This window comes from Eleginops maclovinus, chromosome 10, assembly GCF_036324505.1.
Source record: "Eleginops maclovinus isolate JMC-PN-2008 ecotype Puerto Natales chromosome 10, JC_Emac_rtc_rv5, whole genome shotgun sequence".
In the NCBI taxonomy this organism is placed as follows: Eukaryota; Metazoa; Chordata; class Actinopteri; order Perciformes; family Eleginopidae; genus Eleginops; species Eleginops maclovinus.
Window position 1 is genome coordinate 15,411,420 of NC_086358.1, and position 17,924 is coordinate 15,429,343.

Below are 17,924 nucleotides of genomic sequence, written 5' to 3' on the forward strand. Positions count from 1 at the left end.
TCTTAAAATAACAAGTGTTATCTGCTTGTTGAAAGGCTTGCATCAGAATATATTGAACTATTTTTGCTTGAATTTGCCAATATAGTAAAGCTTATAGGGCTTCTTTAGATTTCATTCACCTTCGTTATGAGAATTGTGTCCTTTTTATGCCTCAAACTCGGATCTTATTTCCTGCTTTTGTAAAATGGTTTCAGTCTAAAATGATTTTTGCATTAAAGACTATTATGAAATCCCAAAATAGAGGATTTTCCCTGTCCCTGCAGATCAGTTTCAAATTGACCAAAAATGGAAATGGCGTTGGGCTGATTGTAATCCTGAGGGGGATTTTAAGGTCACAAAAACTTTAGGCGGCACATTCGCCCACTTTTCTATTCTCGGCGAAATTAACAGAAGTCATGGAAAGTCAAAGGAATTCTTTATTCTAAATCTTTTTTCTTCTTCTAGTGTCTTATTTCCGCTTTTGGAATGTTTCAAATGGCCTTTTTCTGTTGGCATCTGGTGATTTTCCTAAAACAACGAGGATTTCCGACATTTATAGACGCAATAAAACCATAAATTCCTGAAATGCAACACATTCATCCTCCGCTGACCTCCAACACACAAACTCAGACAAAGTAACTCTCGTTTCCTTAAAATGTTATACTGCCGGATGAAAATACGCTAAACAAAAATTAGCTTTCAAATGTAATCATTTCCAAAATAAAAGCTCGTTATGTTTAACTTTTGATCTCCAATATTCATAGACAAATGTGGCATACATCATTAGGCCCTGTGAGTTTCAAACATTTTCTTTCGTCATTTTGTAAAAGTTCAGTTAAAAGGAAGCCCTCGGAGGGGCCTTACTGGCTAAAATATATTTTTCTAAAATCTCTTTCGATTCAAATTAGTCGATTCATTTGCGTGTTTTGTTTTATTTTAGACGCGACATTGGACATTTAAAACTATCTTATGCAATATATTACAATAATAATATTCCTGCACACATTACTGTCCAACTATATTTCTGAGCTTTTACAATAATCTTTACGTACAGCTAGAAATACGTTTCTCACCGTGTTGAATAATTTCGTCTTTTTTTGGTTTCTTTCTGTCTTCAGTCTGCGACCAAACAAAAGGAACCGGATGCAGGGATGCTGTAAAACTTAAGGGCCTTTTCAACTCTCATTAAAGCTTCGAGATGAAACCACACACACTCATTTTCGATTAATAAGTAACTTTGTAGCAAAAATTAAAGAAAATTAAAGTAAAATAGTCCTGCATTGTATTTAAATATGCAACCATAAAACGTTCTAAAATAGATGTTCTCTGGAATAGATTTTCAGAAAACTGAATTAAACAAATGTAACAAATAAATAAAAAATACACATTTTATTGACCAATAGTGCAAAAAAAATTCTAAACTTCATTGCTCAAAAAACGTCCTTGAGAAAAGAGCAGAAGGCCTTCATTTTTTAATATCCCTTAGTTTATCTTGAAATATGGTTTATTGGTATTTATAATATCCATTTGGTTTCATTGAGCACATTTATGCTCATATCAACCCCTTATAACTACTGAGTTTATTAGATCCTGGTCCATTTTCCAGAGGATTTGGATGACACATGCTGTTAAATCAGGCTTGTCTGCTTTTATTTTTGGCACTAGGTGAGGTTTATTTGAGATGAATTCATCCCCGGAGCAAAATGTTACACATATGTGAGCACACACAGTGGGTAGAAAAAGTTAAAAAGCCATAATGGTGTTGTCTGCAGTGCAGGAGCTTATTTAGTGGCAAGCAGAGTAAACTGCAGGAGTCCGGATATAAAATCTATCTATAAACATCATAGGCACAGTGTGTTACACAGTTTTCTACCTCCTCTCCTTCTCTGTGTGTCTGCAGAACTTTACACCCTGCTTCAGGTCAGTGTGGTTCCCCTCACTGCCCTTTACCGTGCTGCTGCTGGGGGGGGATTCTGCGGGATGATTTGCGGACCATATGAGAGAAGCCAGGCCTCCTGACCAGGGGGGCACGGGTGGAGATGACGAGCAGGCTCTGCAGGGCGGCGGGGTCGTGGGACACGTAGGAGCAGTGCAAGTTTGCTTTAGGGACGTGGTGGTTTATGATGGGGATGCTGGGACGGGACTGGGAGCAGGTGAGGGATCTGCTACTGAAGTCCTGCCTCACAGACAGAGAGCCCCCCACTGAGGAGGAAACAGAGAGAAGGTCTGACCCACTGGAAATACACTGACAACGATCAGGTGTGGAGTTTCACAGTGTTTCCTGTTGGTTTTAATGAAAAGATTCAAAGAGGAGGGGAACTATACAGATGTTTAAGCTTAAAGTACAAATACCAAAGCGTAAAAATACTCTGCAACATCCTGCCTTCAAAATCAGTTTGAGTAAAAATTTGACTTTAAGTATCACATTACAGGCATTTTATCCTTTTTATAATTGATTATTTATAGGATTTATATTCATGCATTCAGAATCAGAATACTTCATGTATCCTGGGGGATATTGGGCTTTGTGACAGTTTAGAAAAACACATAAAGATCAAATGTTAAAGTAAGAATATGCAATAGAAATATGAAATACAATAAAGATATTTCTACAAACATACAAAGTTATGTAAAATGTTCAATAAACTAGAATACAAATACTTATATAAACACAAGTTAAAGTAGAAAATGGCATATCATAATACAATATATAACATGTAAGATATTTATGCTGAACTGCATGTCAATGTGTTCATCACTTAATATATGAATTAAAATGTCTTAATAAATAATTATACATTATTATATTAAGCATCATGTCTTATTATTAGATGTACATTTTGTATTAATTACATTAATCCTTAAAGTAACTAAAGCTATCGAATAAATGTTCTAAATTAATAAATACAATATTTGACCCCAAAAGGTAGTTGAGTAGAACAATACGTGGAATTACTCAAATAAAGAACAGGGAACTTACAACTGTACTGAAGTAAAACACTTGAGTGAAGGTAGATGCATCCAAACAGATAAGGAAAGATAGAATTGTTTTGAACCCGAGGGACATGCTTGTGAAGCAGCAGTACAAATAAGCAAAGGGTGCAAATATAAAACATCAATAAAGATAAAAGTTAAAGAATATCAATGAACCATAACCCAAAATATCCAAAATACCAGAAATATAAAACGGCTTTTAGAATTGCAATTCTAAAATGCTTTCAATTGTGTGTTTAATAATGTTTGTGATTGTGATGTTTGTGAATGCAACTGCACTGTACACAAACCGACAATACTGATGAACATTATGTACATAAGTTAGAGTTCAAACTATTTATTGTAATTGGTTTTCTTAATATTTATGTAACGAATATGACGGAGACAATAAAGAAGAAAAATGCTGTAGGTATGAAATGCTGTCTCCGATGTAACATTTGTGATAATAAATAATGTTTTCTCAGTTTTCAGTGACTTTTGCTCTTTTATTTTGAGAATATAGTGGAACACACAGGATTTAGGATGTTTTTAGTAATTGCAGGAGTAAAAGAGACAACAAATTGGCAAAACAGATGCAAAACAGCTTGCCAAACTACAAATCCAAAGATTTGAAGTATAAAGCATGGGCTTTGTTGCAGAGTATGTAAGAGTGTGGAGATGTGTTTACCTGGCCAGTGTATCCGCTGGGCGCTGAGGCTCTGGCGTATTTCTCCCTCTCCTATGTGGAGGCTTCCCGGCTCAGACTCCATGGCGGGCCTGAGCAGGCGCTGCTGAGTCATGTGGGAGTGGATGTGCTGCAAAACAGCCAGATATTATGTCGTTTTAATCCTGCTCCCTGATGATGTTTCATTAGAGCTGCAATTATCAGTGATATTCACCTTGAGGGATTTCATTTGAACTGCCTGAGTGTTTAAACAATCACTGATAATGAGCCAAAATCTCAACTGTTAATACATTTGTTCTCCACTGAAGAGTATTTGTTAATATTATTTGGACTGCTGTTTGCCTGTTCATAGAGCTGCCACAGTTATGATGCGACTGTGGAACCCCCTGGTTAATCGAAATTAGATTTGAAATCCAGCATTTGGCCTCTGAGAGAACATACTGTTTGATTTGAAATCATAATCCTGTGCAAAGCTTGAATAATATAATGTTTTTATTCAGATGATTTGATTGAAAGACAATTAATCCACTTACTTCTTTACATTTTCAAGCAAAGAGAAGAATGAGAGAATGTAAAGGTTTTCCAGAGTAATAAGTAATATATTTTTAGGTTTTGTAATGTTGGTAGGACAAAACAAGCAAACCAAAATCTGAATGGTATTTTTTTTGTTATTCTTATATTTTATACTATTCTATTTTATAGTATGAATGTTTAACCAAGAAAAATAAATGCCAAAATGTATCAGTTGAGAAAATAATCCTCCTCCGTACGTAACCCTTACACTCAATCTGAAAAAATAAGTGGAGTGGCTGGGCACCTCACATTATATTGGATTATTTTAATTGGATTGGTGCGTTCTGTCTGTCTTTACCTGACTTGAGATCTGCGTGCAGGGCTGCTGCTTTGTTTTTTGGGGAAATTGCGTCAAAGTCTCCAACTGGAATGAAAGAAAAACAGACTGGAAGCTAAAACACAACCATTATCATCAAACTGACAAAAAAAATGTGAGACCATGCAAGGCCTTAATTTTGAGTTATTGTTGTGTTTATATTGCCTTTTTACGACACATATACACAGTACCTTGGTGTGTTGTCTATGATGAGGCTGGTTAAACTGCGGCTGGGTGGAGGCGCCCTGTGGGACCCCCCCTGCGTCCCCCCGGCCCTGCAGCAGCTGCTGGATCTGGTCCACCACCCCGAGATCATGGAGTAATTTCTTCCTCTGGAGCAGCGCACCGGCTCGCTCCTGCTCCTCCATGTCTTCCTCCTTGTCCTTCTCCTCCTCCTGCTGCTGCTGCTGCTTCTCCTCTCGGACTTCTGCAGCTTCAGGATGCACTGACGCACTGGACGGAGGGAGCTGCAGGGAGACATTTGATTCAATTTGTTTTTATTGCCTTACTGTATATGTGTGCATTTACAATATATTAGCAATTACTGTCACTGAATACCCCTGATAACACTGTTTGTTCTCACAATAAAAGATATTTGGATTTGAAATAAGACGTCCAATAGGAATTATCTTCTGTAGTATTATTGTGGCTAATTTAAATTGGGTAAGAGTCTATTTCCTCTCAGAGGTCAGCCAGTATATGAAGCATTCATCATCCTGAGACAGAGGCTGTTTGACTCCCTCTTGTGGCGTCATGTGGACGCTGCACCTTACATGATAAGACAGCCTCACTGGCTGCAGGTCACAGTCACTGTTAGAGTGGGGGGGTTGTTCTCTTCGGGGTTTAGCTCTCTCCCCCGCTGTCTCCCCCTGCAGGTCCCTCCTCTTGCCCCCCCTCTTGTCTCTCTCCCTCTGCTCCTGTTTCAGACGCAGCTCTTGCAGTTGTTGCCTGAACACATAATACATCGAAAGTTTAGGGTTCCTATTAGGCATTACGTCAAATGGATTGTTATGATATTATTCACTGCAATTATATCCCTTTTTTGTGCCCTAAAAATAAGAAAAAATAATGAATTAATGGCAATGTTCAAGGCCCTACCAACAATTTTTTCAGTAGAGGCTAGATGTGATATACTTCAGTTAAAGTATGCTACACATGCAAAGTTATGAAGATTTCAAGTCATGATTATCCCGGATAAAATAATTGCGATGTTATCCTGATGATCATCAAAATATAAAAAATGCTTATATAAATTTTGCTATATAATAATCACTTTACCATATATACATTTTTCCAAAGAAATATCTTTATTGCATCAAAGATAAAACACAACTTGTCTTTTGAAAATCCTTTAAAAAAAGCATTAAAAAAAGATGAGGAAATACATAAATAGCTAAATTATGTTTGAATGTGTTTTTTCTTTCTGAACAATTCCCTTTTATTTTTAACCAGGCTCTGTTTTTCACTTTTCTACCATGAGAGTGAGTTAGACAACATATTTTAATGGTCTGAGTGGGCCGTCACCAACACTCATTTCTTCTCACTACTTGTTTTTTACTTTTGTTTTTTACTTGTTGGTCAACTCATTAAGTACATTACTTTACTCATAATGTCAGCAGGTTAAATGTGATAACACCAGCTAACATGTGTAATGATGCACAACCTCCTTTAGCTTCAGTAAAGCTGCAGGTTTAAATTGTCTTCATTTGTGCAGGCTAAACTTTTTCACTTTCCTACAATGGACCACCAATCCTCTTTTCCTCCTGCTGCCTGTACTGTATGTGCATCACTAACTGCTCTTCACTAAGTTGGGTTGAAAGCATGCTGCGGGTACCTGGCACACTCCTCTCTGGCCTTGGACGCTGCGGTCTCCTGGAAGAGAGAGCTGCTGTGTTTGAAGTACTTGTCGTATTTCTCCCCTCCCTCCCTGGGGAAGATCCTCTTGAAGCCTCCCAGGTGTTTGGCCTCGTACCTCTCCATCTGCTCCACCGTGGCTGCCTGGCACTGTCGCAGCTCCTCCGACCTGCACACACACAGTAACAGTCACCTGCATCATTCACAGGAGGCATAGCGACGGGTGCGTGACCTTGGGGAAATAACACATCATTTGAGACTGACAGAACTCTACCTGGCCTCTCTGGTGCTGTTTTGCTGCAGCCTGTCCTTCACCCTGCGTCGCTCCTCCTTGGTGATCTTGCGGCGGTCGCAGGCGCCCAGGTTAATGAGAACCAGCGTGTCGTAGAGTAACGCGTCCTTCACCTCGCGGTCCAGCTGCGAGTCGGTGGTAAAACTTGGGGAGTGATTCACCTGGAATACAAATATACTGATCGATTCAGATGTCTATTAAGATTTTCTGGGTAAGATTTGAACCCCTTTAACTTTAATATAAACTCATGTTGCGCAGCCAGGGACAGTACTTTAAATTAAAGTAATATTTATTATAATATTACTTTTTAATTTCTGTTAAATATAACCAGCAATATTACATTTGAGTTTACTTACAGTTATGTTTCTTAAAGTCCATTGGCTAGATTTGATGTAATTGTGTATAAAAAGATGCACAAGGCATTAAATGGACAATAGAATGGTGCAGTCCGACAGAGCTAAAGGAATTAGATTATACTGTAAAATAGTATATAATAACTTTTTCAACCCTAAAGCTACTTTATAGGTTACATTTAGTTAATTATGTTAATCAAAATGTTAATTATGTTCTCTTTGCTAAAGCATACATTTAAATAGATTTAGATTTTCTTCTCTTAAACGCTATTCATTTATCTAAATAGTTTTGGTGCAGTTGCTGATACTCCGCAGACCTTGTTGCGAGTAGTTTCATGATGGAACTATTTTATACTCTTAAATGACAGACTCAGTCGTTTCCAGGTGTGGTTCAGTAGGAAGAAATGTTTTCCTACATGAAACTGCTCACAGCAATAAGCCTTTTTAAACAGAGGTCAGATATCTCTCACCTCCAGCACCCAGGGTCTGAGCCGGTGATCCAGCAGAACATCGAAACCAAGGATCTCGAAGCAGGCGCTGCCGGTGGTGTGGTTCGGGAAGCACGTGTGGTAATTATGCTTTAGGATTGGGTGAGCAGAGATCAGAGTCTTTATGATCACATCCTCAATGTCGAGCCACATCTTGTCTGTGTTGCAGTTGATGGACTCCAGGAGCTTGTTCAGGGTGGAAAGCTTACTGGGGGAGGGCCAAAAACAACAAACATGCAGTAAATATGCTGGATTTTAAGTAGTGTTGGTGCTATGACACAACAAGTATTGTCAATGTGTCACCGTTTGCTGCCTTTGTCCCCGTCACGCACAAAGTTCTCGCTGTTCTTGTTGATGGAGTAGTTGGTGAGATGCATGCACACATCCTCCTAACATGAGAAATACAAGGGAAGAGAGATACATCACACAAAAGACTGAGATATACAGTTACAGGTTGAGAAAGCTAGAGTGAAACATTTTCTGGAAGATGTTTGATAACAAAACAATTGTTTAAGAAAGTTTTTTTTTTCTCGAAACATTTTAGTGAAAAACTGCATCTCATTGGGTTCTGCTAGACATAAAAATATATTTTAAAACTTATTATGTGTTTCAGGAAATTAGAAGGGTTAATTGATTATTTTAAAAATGTAATAATAATTGTAAATGGATTTTTTTTGTAAAGGCTGCATCTGCTGTGCTCTAAAATTGTTTTTTATTTTTAACCAAAAGGGTTACATACTGGAAAGTTACTGCATGTCTTAGTTTAATTATTTTGTATAGTTACTTGTTTGTTAAGCAATTTGTAATTACAAGGATTCAGACTATCTACTATACACACACAACATGGCAAAATAAGAAACCAAAGTTACTTAAACAGGATGAAAAAGTAAATGTTTTGGGGACTACTTTCAGCGGTGGAACAATGAACATTTTGGACTTGTATGTAAGATTAAAACAAAATACAAAAACGTTTTTGTTTTCATGGTAATATAGGAAATATAGGAAAACCTATGTTCGGTCAACCCTGGTGTATAGAATATTTATAGACATGCTTTAGCGTTTCTCACCACATTGTTTTGGGTTGGTTCGTTGTACTTGGTGGTGCAGAAGCGAGTCAGTCCCTCCTTGAACATGAATATGCTGAAAGGGTCACATGACGTCACAAGGACGTATATCCGCAAGTCAAACTTGAATCCGTCGATAACGAAAGGCTGAGGAGGGAATGTAAAACGACATGTTAATTTAAACCCCTATTTGTTCCTATTTGTGTTTTGTAGAACAGGCCCTCACCTTGGAGACGTAAACCTGGCAGATCATATGTTCTCCCGGTTGAATGTCTTTACTTGACTTGGTGATGATGATGCCTTTTCCTTGGCAACCGGTATCTGGCTTACAGATATACGTCTTGCATTTTTTGGCCCTGGTGTAAGCTTGGAAGTCACTGTAACTGCAACGAAAAAAATCACAGGAGTTAGTATATTAAGTATGGAAGCCTTAAGAGCCAAGTAAATGATAACGGCATTTATGTTGTTGTAATACATATGTCTACAACAAGAGGCTGAAGTGTGCCACTACTCCATGTTCTTAAAGTGGGCCTTACTAGGGTCATGTTCAGGTTCATACTTGTATTTTGTGCCTATACTGTGACATGTCTCCATGCTTTAATGTTCAAACAGCTCTTTATTTTTCTCATACTGCCTGTGCTGCAGCACCTCTTTTCACCCTCTGTCTGAAACCAGAGCGCAGTCTGCTCTGATTGGTTAGCTGGCCGGCTATATTGTGATTGGTCAACCGATAAGAGATGCCCCGTCCCTTAGCCTATTACGAACAATATGTTGGAGCACTAGCCAATAGAAGCGCGAGTGTTACATAGTGATGTCATGTTACGGAAGTAAATAAAGGAGTCCAATGGAGTTGGGGGGACTTTGGGATTTTAGCCCATTTAGACCATTTACATGCACAAAAAAAACCGTTACAACTCAATACAGGAAAGGGAAAACCCCAAAAAGCAACAACGCATCAAGGAAAAAGTTTTCTTATAACCCCAGCGAGGCAAAATACAGCGCCTTCTTCTGTAGACGTGGCACCACACAAACTGAGCTCCTCAGTTGCCCTTTTCTCCCCTGTTGATGATCTCCAGCTGTGTGGCTCTCCACACCTGCTTCTAATGCTGTCAGTTAGGAGTGTGTGGAGCCACTGCAAGAATGTAGATGCCTCCAATGACCCTGCCCCTCAGCCCCTAACACACTTAAGAAGAGGTTAGAAAACAGGTTTAACGAGGATGTTTTTCTTCTACTATTTTCATTTGTGATAGTTTTTTATAAAAAGCATTGTCAGGTGATTTTGTTTTGTCAGGATCATTTTCAAATATCAAATGTGCGAATCTCATTAATGCTTTGAGTCCTAATAAACACAAGAAGACAATTTGGATTTAAGTTAGAGAAAATGAAACCCAGAATTTGTTTTTTTCATCCTCCTCTCATAGCTTCCAGAGTTATGACACACAAAAATAAAAAATAAAAGATCAAAATCACAGTGGTAAGTGCAAACTGACTCTGCAGGAAGGCACCATGTTCTGGGGAAGATATTGTAGTCTTTGGGGAAAAGCTTGAGCATACGGTTCATGTTTCTTGCCAGTAAATCTTTCCGGCAGATCTCACTCATCCCTGGGAAATGGTTTATTTTCTGCAAAGACACAAGAGATACACACAGCAATGTTTATAGGCGAAGAACTCTGGTATGTAAGTGAGGGTTATGTGCAAAAGCGTACTAAATGAGATATGACAAAAGAAACTAATACTACTTCTTAATTCTCAGAAAAATCATAACCTGCTGGATACTTCCTGCACTGAGTTACCCAATTAAATTACAAATGCTTTCATGATCAATGAGAAAATAAAGCAATCTCATAATCTAAATGGAAATCTATTTTTTTATTCATGAGTAGGCATATTGAGCAGAATAATTCAAATTGCATGTAAGGCTATTACAATATGATAGAGCAGAATGACTAGTCCCATACAATTCATTTTCAGCTTAATTCATTCAATTCAATTCAGTTTGATTAGGGTTCAAGGATTATGGGAGTAATGTGGACGTTCAGTTGAATACCTGGTATCGCTTCATGTCCTTAACCCGGTCTAGAGACACAGAGCAGTCGGTCCAGAAAAGTGTCCAGTCGTCCCCCTCCGCTGCCTCCCTGAGGCCGTATCTGCGAGCAGCACGCCGCACTGAGACCACCAAAAGAAGGTGTAATAAATAAATCCATTTCTGTAATAACTTATTCTACAAGAACTGGCTACAGATTATTTTATTTTATCAAGGTCAAAAGTATGTGGACACCCCAACATTACCCCGTATAAAATAGTTTTACAAAAACAATGAGCATCAATCTCCTGCTATTACAACCTCCGCTCTTCTGGTTTCAGTTTTCACATCAGCTGTTTGAAACTGGCCGTAGGGATTTTCCAAGAGTGCGATGGCCCAAATAATTTATAGATTTTGTCTTTAGATATGTTGATATACAGTATGTGCATGATGTAAATATGGTACCTGATATTATTCATATTTAGTGAGTTTAATATTACATCTTATGTTATGCGTGTTTTAACCTTATATTATTTGCATCTTATTTGATGAAGTCTGTGTTATTATCCATTTCATTTTCCAGAAATTATAGCAATGTATCCCCATTTCATTCTAAATTAATGTTTTCCTTATTGTGAAGCAATTTGTGCTACATTTCTTGCTATACAAATAAAGTGTCTACATTTGAATGAATTCAAGCATAAACCTAACCTTTAAAACTTAACAGTTAAAACTAAGCAATTCTCTTGACTTTGTACAAATATGTAAATATCTGGGACTAATGTCTTCACAAAATAACAACACAGACATTTATAGTCATTAAAACTTACCACTTTCATATTTGCAGTTGGTGATGTTGATCCACAGTCATCTGGAAGAGAAGAGAGACAGAAAGAGGGACAGACATCTGCTTTGCGGCAAGGTCCGTCAAATACCTCATTAGGCTCTACCTTTCACCAGATGATGAGGACAAGTGAGATAATCCTAAATGTCAGTCTGCTTGGAGGACCCTGCATCTGTAAATAACAGTAGAAGAAGAAATGCAGGAGATCTTGTAGGAAAATACCTCTTCTTGATTTTCTTCCTCTTTTTGTTAATGGGTGGCGGGGTGCGGGTGCAGGCTTCCGCTTGGCTTTCGCCACCCTCTCCTTCTCCCTGCTCATCATATTTTAGTGCATCATCTTTTCTGTCTGGGGTGTCCACCTGTAGACCCATCCTGGATGTGAAAAAAATGCACTCATTTGAATGTGAGCAAATATAAAAACAGTACACAGTATGTGACAGTTTACTCAAAAACAAATGATGCCAATCCACTCTCTCAAATGGTAGGTTTTTATGGGCACAGCCATCGAAGCCATGAAATTCAATCAAAGAGAACAAAGGACATGGTGTAAGTGCGAGCAAGGACTCATGTTACTGTTTCCATTCCTCTCATCAGGTGAGTGCTCTGGCTGTCAGCACACTGTCACACACCCGCATTCAAAGGTTATTGTGGCAGGACGGATACAAACGGTCATTAATAGTTTGACAAGAGAAAGGGGGAATAAAATGTAATGCCAACGAGAGATTTTGGTAGTGTTGATACAAAGGAAACAAGGATCATTAGCATATTTCTGTAAGCTTAGAACAAGGCATGTATATCTCTTCTGTGAGTGCGCCTTCGGTAAACAAAAGGGTTGAGCGGCGGGATATTCAGTTGGTTAGAATCTCCAACGTCACTGCTAATGCCACTAAAATGCCACTTTTGTGGTTCTAGTAGTGTCTCTTTGATGCTAACCAAGGTAATAATAATTCACCCTAAAGGGGAACATGCAAGTGTGTAACAATTTCATGGAAAACAATCAAATATTTGTTGATATATTTCAGTCCAAACCAGAAATGTAAACCTCATGGTGGTACCAGAGGAAAATTCAGAGCATCACTAAAGTCATTAGGGTTCCTCTTGTGGGGATCAAGATGTCCAGTAAATTGTTTAAATGACAATCAATTTAATAGTTGTAGAGATATTTAGGTCTGGACCAAAGTGATGAATCAACTGATCGATATAGAGCCCTGCTTTCAGCATGTCAACAAAATGTATACAAATCTAAAGTTTATAGGAATAAATCCAGGTCGGTGTAGTTCAACTTGTAGTTCAAATGTCTGTCGGCACTCTGACCTGAGCACAGTGGCAGGCAATCGTCACAGCAGCTTCTCAGCTGCTTTCCTAAGGCCCCTATCTGGTGTCTTGTAGGGTTGAAACTGGGGGCAAGTTAATTCGTGGTAATGATGGAGAACGTGGTGGCAGTATGGAGGGACATCCCAGGCACCCTGTGGGAGGCTACGGTGCTCGGTGACAGTATTTTGATCCAATGATCTGGATAATCCTGGCCCTGAACTGTGAGCTTTACATCGGGCCGAGACGCACCGCTGACCTCAGCCTGGATACAGTTACAGTCCAGCAAAAGGGCTTTTCTAAGGTTTTCCCTCAGGGTGCAACAACAACAACAACAACAACAACAACAACAACAACAACAACCACAAGTAATTACACCTTATTATCTGTCCTCCAACAATTACTGGACCCAGTCAGAATGACTTTGTTATCTGCTCAGTGTCACTGCATAATACCCTACATTTAGGCTACACCATGACAAGACATACCATCACCTTATCTTATTCCCTTTAATAACTAACAAACAAAGTGCAGCACTTAACACTGAAACATCTTTAAGGGATACCCTAGCAATTTTAGAAAAGTAGTTCTTGTGTCTACAGAGCGGAGTTTTCACTGCTGCTTAATTCATTTACTGTAATGAAAGAAAATATATTTTCTTGTCTTATTAGCTTTTCAACTTGGTTCAGCAGACTGCCTCTCACATGTCAACATTCACAATAATGCTGCGACTAATAGTTATAATATTCAAGTCAAATAATTAAAACATTATAAATCAATGTGGGGTATATTTTAAATAAGTTTTCATTTTGAGTTTTATTCATAGATTTTTTGCATTATATTGTATGAATGTTGTAGCTTCTTTAGTGTTGCAAAAATGTGAATTACTTTGGGATGCATGTTTGTACAAAAGGTACTATATGAATAAGTAACACTGAGTTCAACCAAAGCCCACGTTTTGTCTTAAAATGTCTAATTTGGTCTGGCAACTGTCAAAAAACACAAATGTGCTTGATTTGCAATGATATATATCACATATGAAAGGCAGTAACACACGAATGCTCTCTTGTTTTTGTGTAAATTCCTTTAATGTTAATGTTTAACTAAATCAGCACTAATCATCTTTTAGTTTTAGTAATCAACTTGCCACTTCATTTGAAACAACTAAAGCCTAAAAGTAACGCAGTCTGGTAAAACAACAATACAAAATGAATAATGTTCAGTGTTTCAGAGATGGTGAATTAACTTTGTCGTCATCTTTAAGACTGCAATTCTACATAGAATGTATGCATTTAAGATTATTGTAACTCACCTGCAGTGTTAAGCCTACATCTGTGAGGACAAAGGTGATGGAAGATGCTGCCTCCCTTGTCCGTCTGCTTTCACACGTCTTTGGTACACAGATCCTTGTTTCCAGAGCTCTTTAAGACGCTGTCACACTACTCAGTAGAAAAAACAAGGATCCACATCTCCACCTCGTGCACTGTCTGCCACTGGAGTCTTTGAAAAAAAGAGAATAGATTTGTATCATCAGTTCAGATTGACTTACACACTCAAGCAACGAGCCCAGCAGTGGATCTGGTGACCAATTAGAAACTATGGAGACAAACACCTGATCCCTCATGACATGATGGGAGAGCAAAATGAGCAGCATTGAGCCCTCACTAGGAGAAAGAGAGAGATAATCCCTGATATATGTTCACTGAAATAGGAGATGTGTTTTTCAACAGCTCGAGTTGTTAAATTTAAATCTGTGCTGAAAAGCGGAGTGACAGTGTGTGGTGTAAGTGAACAGGTTGGACATCCATCTTGGAGCCAAGTTGAAATGGAGAACCTTCAGTTGAAGCCTAGTCTTCCATTGAAGACATTAAAAATGTAAAAGTAAAGGCAGAAGGGGAAATTCTGGTTAAAGTTGTAGACGAACAGTACAATGTATCTTATATTTCCCAGGAGTCAATCAGAAAAAAACAAGACTGGATTCAAATATTGACAATAATACGAAAGCACAAAATCTTGCCGTGGTTGCAATTGTAGCTGATATCATTTCTTGACATCAATAAATAAAAATCAATTAATAATTAGTTGACATCTTAAACCCTTTCACACTCATTTTTCTTTTGTCTTTATTATGTTTGCCTGCTAAGCTTCGACCACCGATGTCTGCCGCTGAATTGTCAAGTCTTGAATGTATTTTTTCTTTTCAAATTATTGAACAGGGTTGCACAGTCAAAAAGGAGCATGACAGCAATATGTACCCCTTTTTTTATGTTTCCCCCCACACCCCCACCCTGTCTCAAACACAGAACACATTCTCCACACAGAAAAGACAATAATAATAATAATAAAAATAATAACAATAATTATATAAAGAAAATTACAAAGACAGCATAACAGTAAAGGGAATATACAGACATGTACACAGAGGGTGATAAGACAACAATTACATAAAGGCTTGAACTATTTGGAAATATGCCAAGAGATCTCCATCCACGCTAGACCGTAAAGACCACTTCTGAGGGCCTGGGCACCCTCATCTCCAATATACTCCAGGCAAGGGTCCCATATGTTAAAAAAACGGTTTGTTCCTGAGCCAGAAGCTTATGGCCTCCAAAGGAATAAATTCCACTACGAATCCAATGCGAAACCGTGGGGACAGAATCAGAATTCCATTGGAGGAGAAGCTACATCTCCTTGCACCTTAAGCAACCTGAGTGAAGAGGGGCTAATGTTAACTGCTGCAGACTGTATTCCAAGAATGCAAAAAATTGGTTGAAGTGACAGATTCTTCTTTAATAGAATGTCAATTTCCACACATACTTTGACCCAGAAATCATTAATAAGAGGGCAATCAAGAATACAATGGAAATATTAACCTTCAATAATTTTACACTTATTACAGTACTGGGGTGATTTGAAGCCTGTGTATAATCCTGAATTGGATCTCCCTAGCTTTGTTGGTAAATAAGCAACCTAGAAAACACGGTCCCACTCATCATCTGGGATAGCCTCTCCAAAAGCAGTTTCCCTGGTACGAACCACACATTGATTGTTTGGGATAGACAGGGCCCTATAATACCTGGTGATATGTTTTCTGGTATCAGGGTTATAAATAGCCTTCTCCACACCTGAAAGAGAAAACCCACGGGGTACAATTTAGTAACAGAGGAGATAAAACTGCGTATTTGCAAGTATCTAAAGAAATTACTCTGAGGAAGGTTGTACTTCTTTCTCAGCTGATTAAAAGACATCACAGTGCCATCTGACACTAAATCTCCCACAGTTACTATACCACTATCAGCCCATGAAGAGAAGGCATGGTCCAGCAAACCAGGGGGAAAATCCGGGTTTAAGTGGATAGGTGAGAGGAGAGAGAAGCAGCCCACTTGGTTTTATAGTTTTCTAGTTAATCTCCAGACTTTTAGAGTGTTCTGAAGAATAAAATTGTCTTTTACATTGAGACAAACCCATTCCAAAGGAGCATATAAAATGTTACGTGGGGGAATGGGGGCCACTGGGCCAGCATCCAAGGTAAGCCATGTAGATTCTGGGTCATTTCTGAACCAATGCCACAAATAACTACAGAGGCATACAATTTGATAACCAGAGGCATACAACTTAATATCCGGCAACCCTAGACCCCTTCCTCAAGGGGACGTTGCAGCGTAGTAAATTTCAATCTAGCACACTTATTTCTCCAAAGAAAAGAGGACAAGCAACTGTTTATAATAGAAAGCGATTTTCTTGTTAAAAAAACTGCGATCATTTGAAAGGGGTACAGCAATCATGGAAGTACTATCATCTTAAAGAGGTTCACTCGTCCCAGGAGTGACAGGGGCAGGGCCGTCCAGCAGGCCAGGTCTTCTTTAATCCTTCGGATTAGGGACACAATATTAGCTTTGTAGAGGCCAGAGAGGGAGGGCGTGATATGTAAACCTAAATAGACAAAACCTGACGGGTACCAACGAAAAGGATTAGAGCAATTTGGGGTCCAAGATACATTAGGTGTCAATGGCATTGCCTCAGACTTTGAATAATTAATCTTGTAACCTGAAAATTGGCCCTTGAATGTATTTAAAGGAATCTAAACTGTGTGACTAAGTGAGAGTTGCATGGGCAACGTTATCTCTCATTTAATTACAGAGCATAGCAATGATGATTTAATGTCACAAAGTATTTTTTATGGAGAGATATACAATGCAAGTAGGAGAAATGAATGAGCCCTTTTCTTTTAAATGTTAACAAATAGTGTCTCAGGCCTGTCATTAAATAACTTGTTTTTGTAGTTTTGTTTTGTCAGTAAATAAAGTACAACTTAGTGAGTTGAATATGCAAAGAGGTGACAATGTGCTGTGAGGCTCCAAATAAATTGATCAAGATCTTCTTCAGTCAATGTAACAAAGTACAGTTACGTAAATACCGTACTTAAATAAGCTACACATTAAAGGTACTTTACTTTACTTGAGTCTTTTTTTATTCATGCCTCTCTTTACTTAATACACTACATTTAAGAGGTGATGTACTTTTTTTACCTTAACTTTATTATTTGACAGCTTTAGGCTATTAATAACTTTAAAAATTATATTTTGCAAACATAATAAAACCAAATAGTGTATTAGTCATACTGAGTTTTACTTGTAACAGAGAATGTACATTGTGGTTTTAGTAGGCTACTAATCTAAATACGAGTGGCTTCATAAGGCCTAACGTTACGGCAGTTTAGTAATACATCTCTGAATTGTATTTGTAATGTGTAACACTAGTGTTTGAGCGTTTAAGTTAGTCATTATTGAAAGAAATCAACAATTAACATCGTGAACTAGCAACATGAGTTGTAGCTAACTATATGCTAATCATTTGTACTGTATGGTTTCTATAGTAACGGAATGCTTCAAGCTAACTGCCAGCTAGCGGGAGACGTCAAACATTTAACTTTTAGTCAACTAAAAATGTCATAAACGTGACATTACCGCTATAAATAAGGAAGTCGTCTCGTTACCGGCCAAAAACTTACCGAGCATCCTTGAGTAACGTGGCTGTTGTCAGGTGGGTCGTGTTGTAGACTTCTCGGCTTGATACACGGTGGAGACGAAAACCTACAAATGTAAACATGACCGAACGCGAGGCCAACACGCGCGGTGTTGCCTTTTTAGATGGAACGTCCTCCGTTAC

General features: G+C 38.3%; 1 protein-coding gene across 3 annotated transcripts; it reads right to left on the minus strand.

Annotated features, from left to right (window-relative positions):
• Positions 1-1,059: 1,059 nt before the first annotated feature.
• Positions 1,060-17,886, minus strand: ttll6 (tubulin tyrosine ligase-like family, member 6). 3 transcript variants are annotated; one of them, XM_063893796.1, is made up of 18 exons: positions 17,767-17,865; positions 15,832-15,880; positions 14,068-14,255; positions 11,667-11,816; positions 11,431-11,468; positions 10,625-10,743; positions 10,068-10,198; positions 8,804-8,960; positions 8,581-8,724; positions 7,817-7,902; positions 7,496-7,721; positions 6,655-6,833; positions 6,361-6,549; positions 5,300-5,474; positions 4,718-4,993; positions 4,509-4,574; positions 3,641-3,767; positions 1,060-2,181 (listed from the first exon to the last, which is right to left on the minus strand). In XM_063893796.1, the coding sequence occupies exons 4-18, from the start codon at positions 11,813-11,815 to the stop codon at positions 1,916-1,918; spliced, it is 2,328 nt and encodes a 775-aa protein (XP_063749866.1). In that variant the 5' UTR covers position 11,816; positions 14,068-14,255; positions 15,832-15,880; positions 17,767-17,865; the 3' UTR covers positions 1,060-1,915. The 3 variants fall into 3 exon arrangements, 2 of the variants coding, with proteins under 2 accessions (XP_063749866.1, XP_063749865.1); XM_063893795.1 differs by lacking the exon at positions 15,832-15,880 and having other exon boundaries at positions 17,767-17,886; XR_010166639.1 differs by lacking the exon at positions 15,832-15,880 and having other exon boundaries at positions 2,168-2,181; positions 5,295-5,474; positions 17,767-17,886.
• Positions 17,887-17,924: the final 38 nt, after the last annotated feature.

Coding starts and splice junctions, on each gene's coding strand:
- ttll6 (XM_063893795.1), bottom strand. CDS start 11,815: ATGGGTCTACAGGTGGACACCCCAGACAGAAAAGATGATGCACTAAAA. Junction 11,469..11,666: donor AGGAAGAAAATCAAGAAGAG/GTATTTTCCTAC, acceptor CTCTTCCAGATG/ACTGTGGATCAACATCACCA. Junction 7,722..7,816: donor GGGGACAAAGGCAGCAAACG/GTGACACATTGA, acceptor GCCCTCCCCCAG/TAAGCTTTCCACCCTGAACA.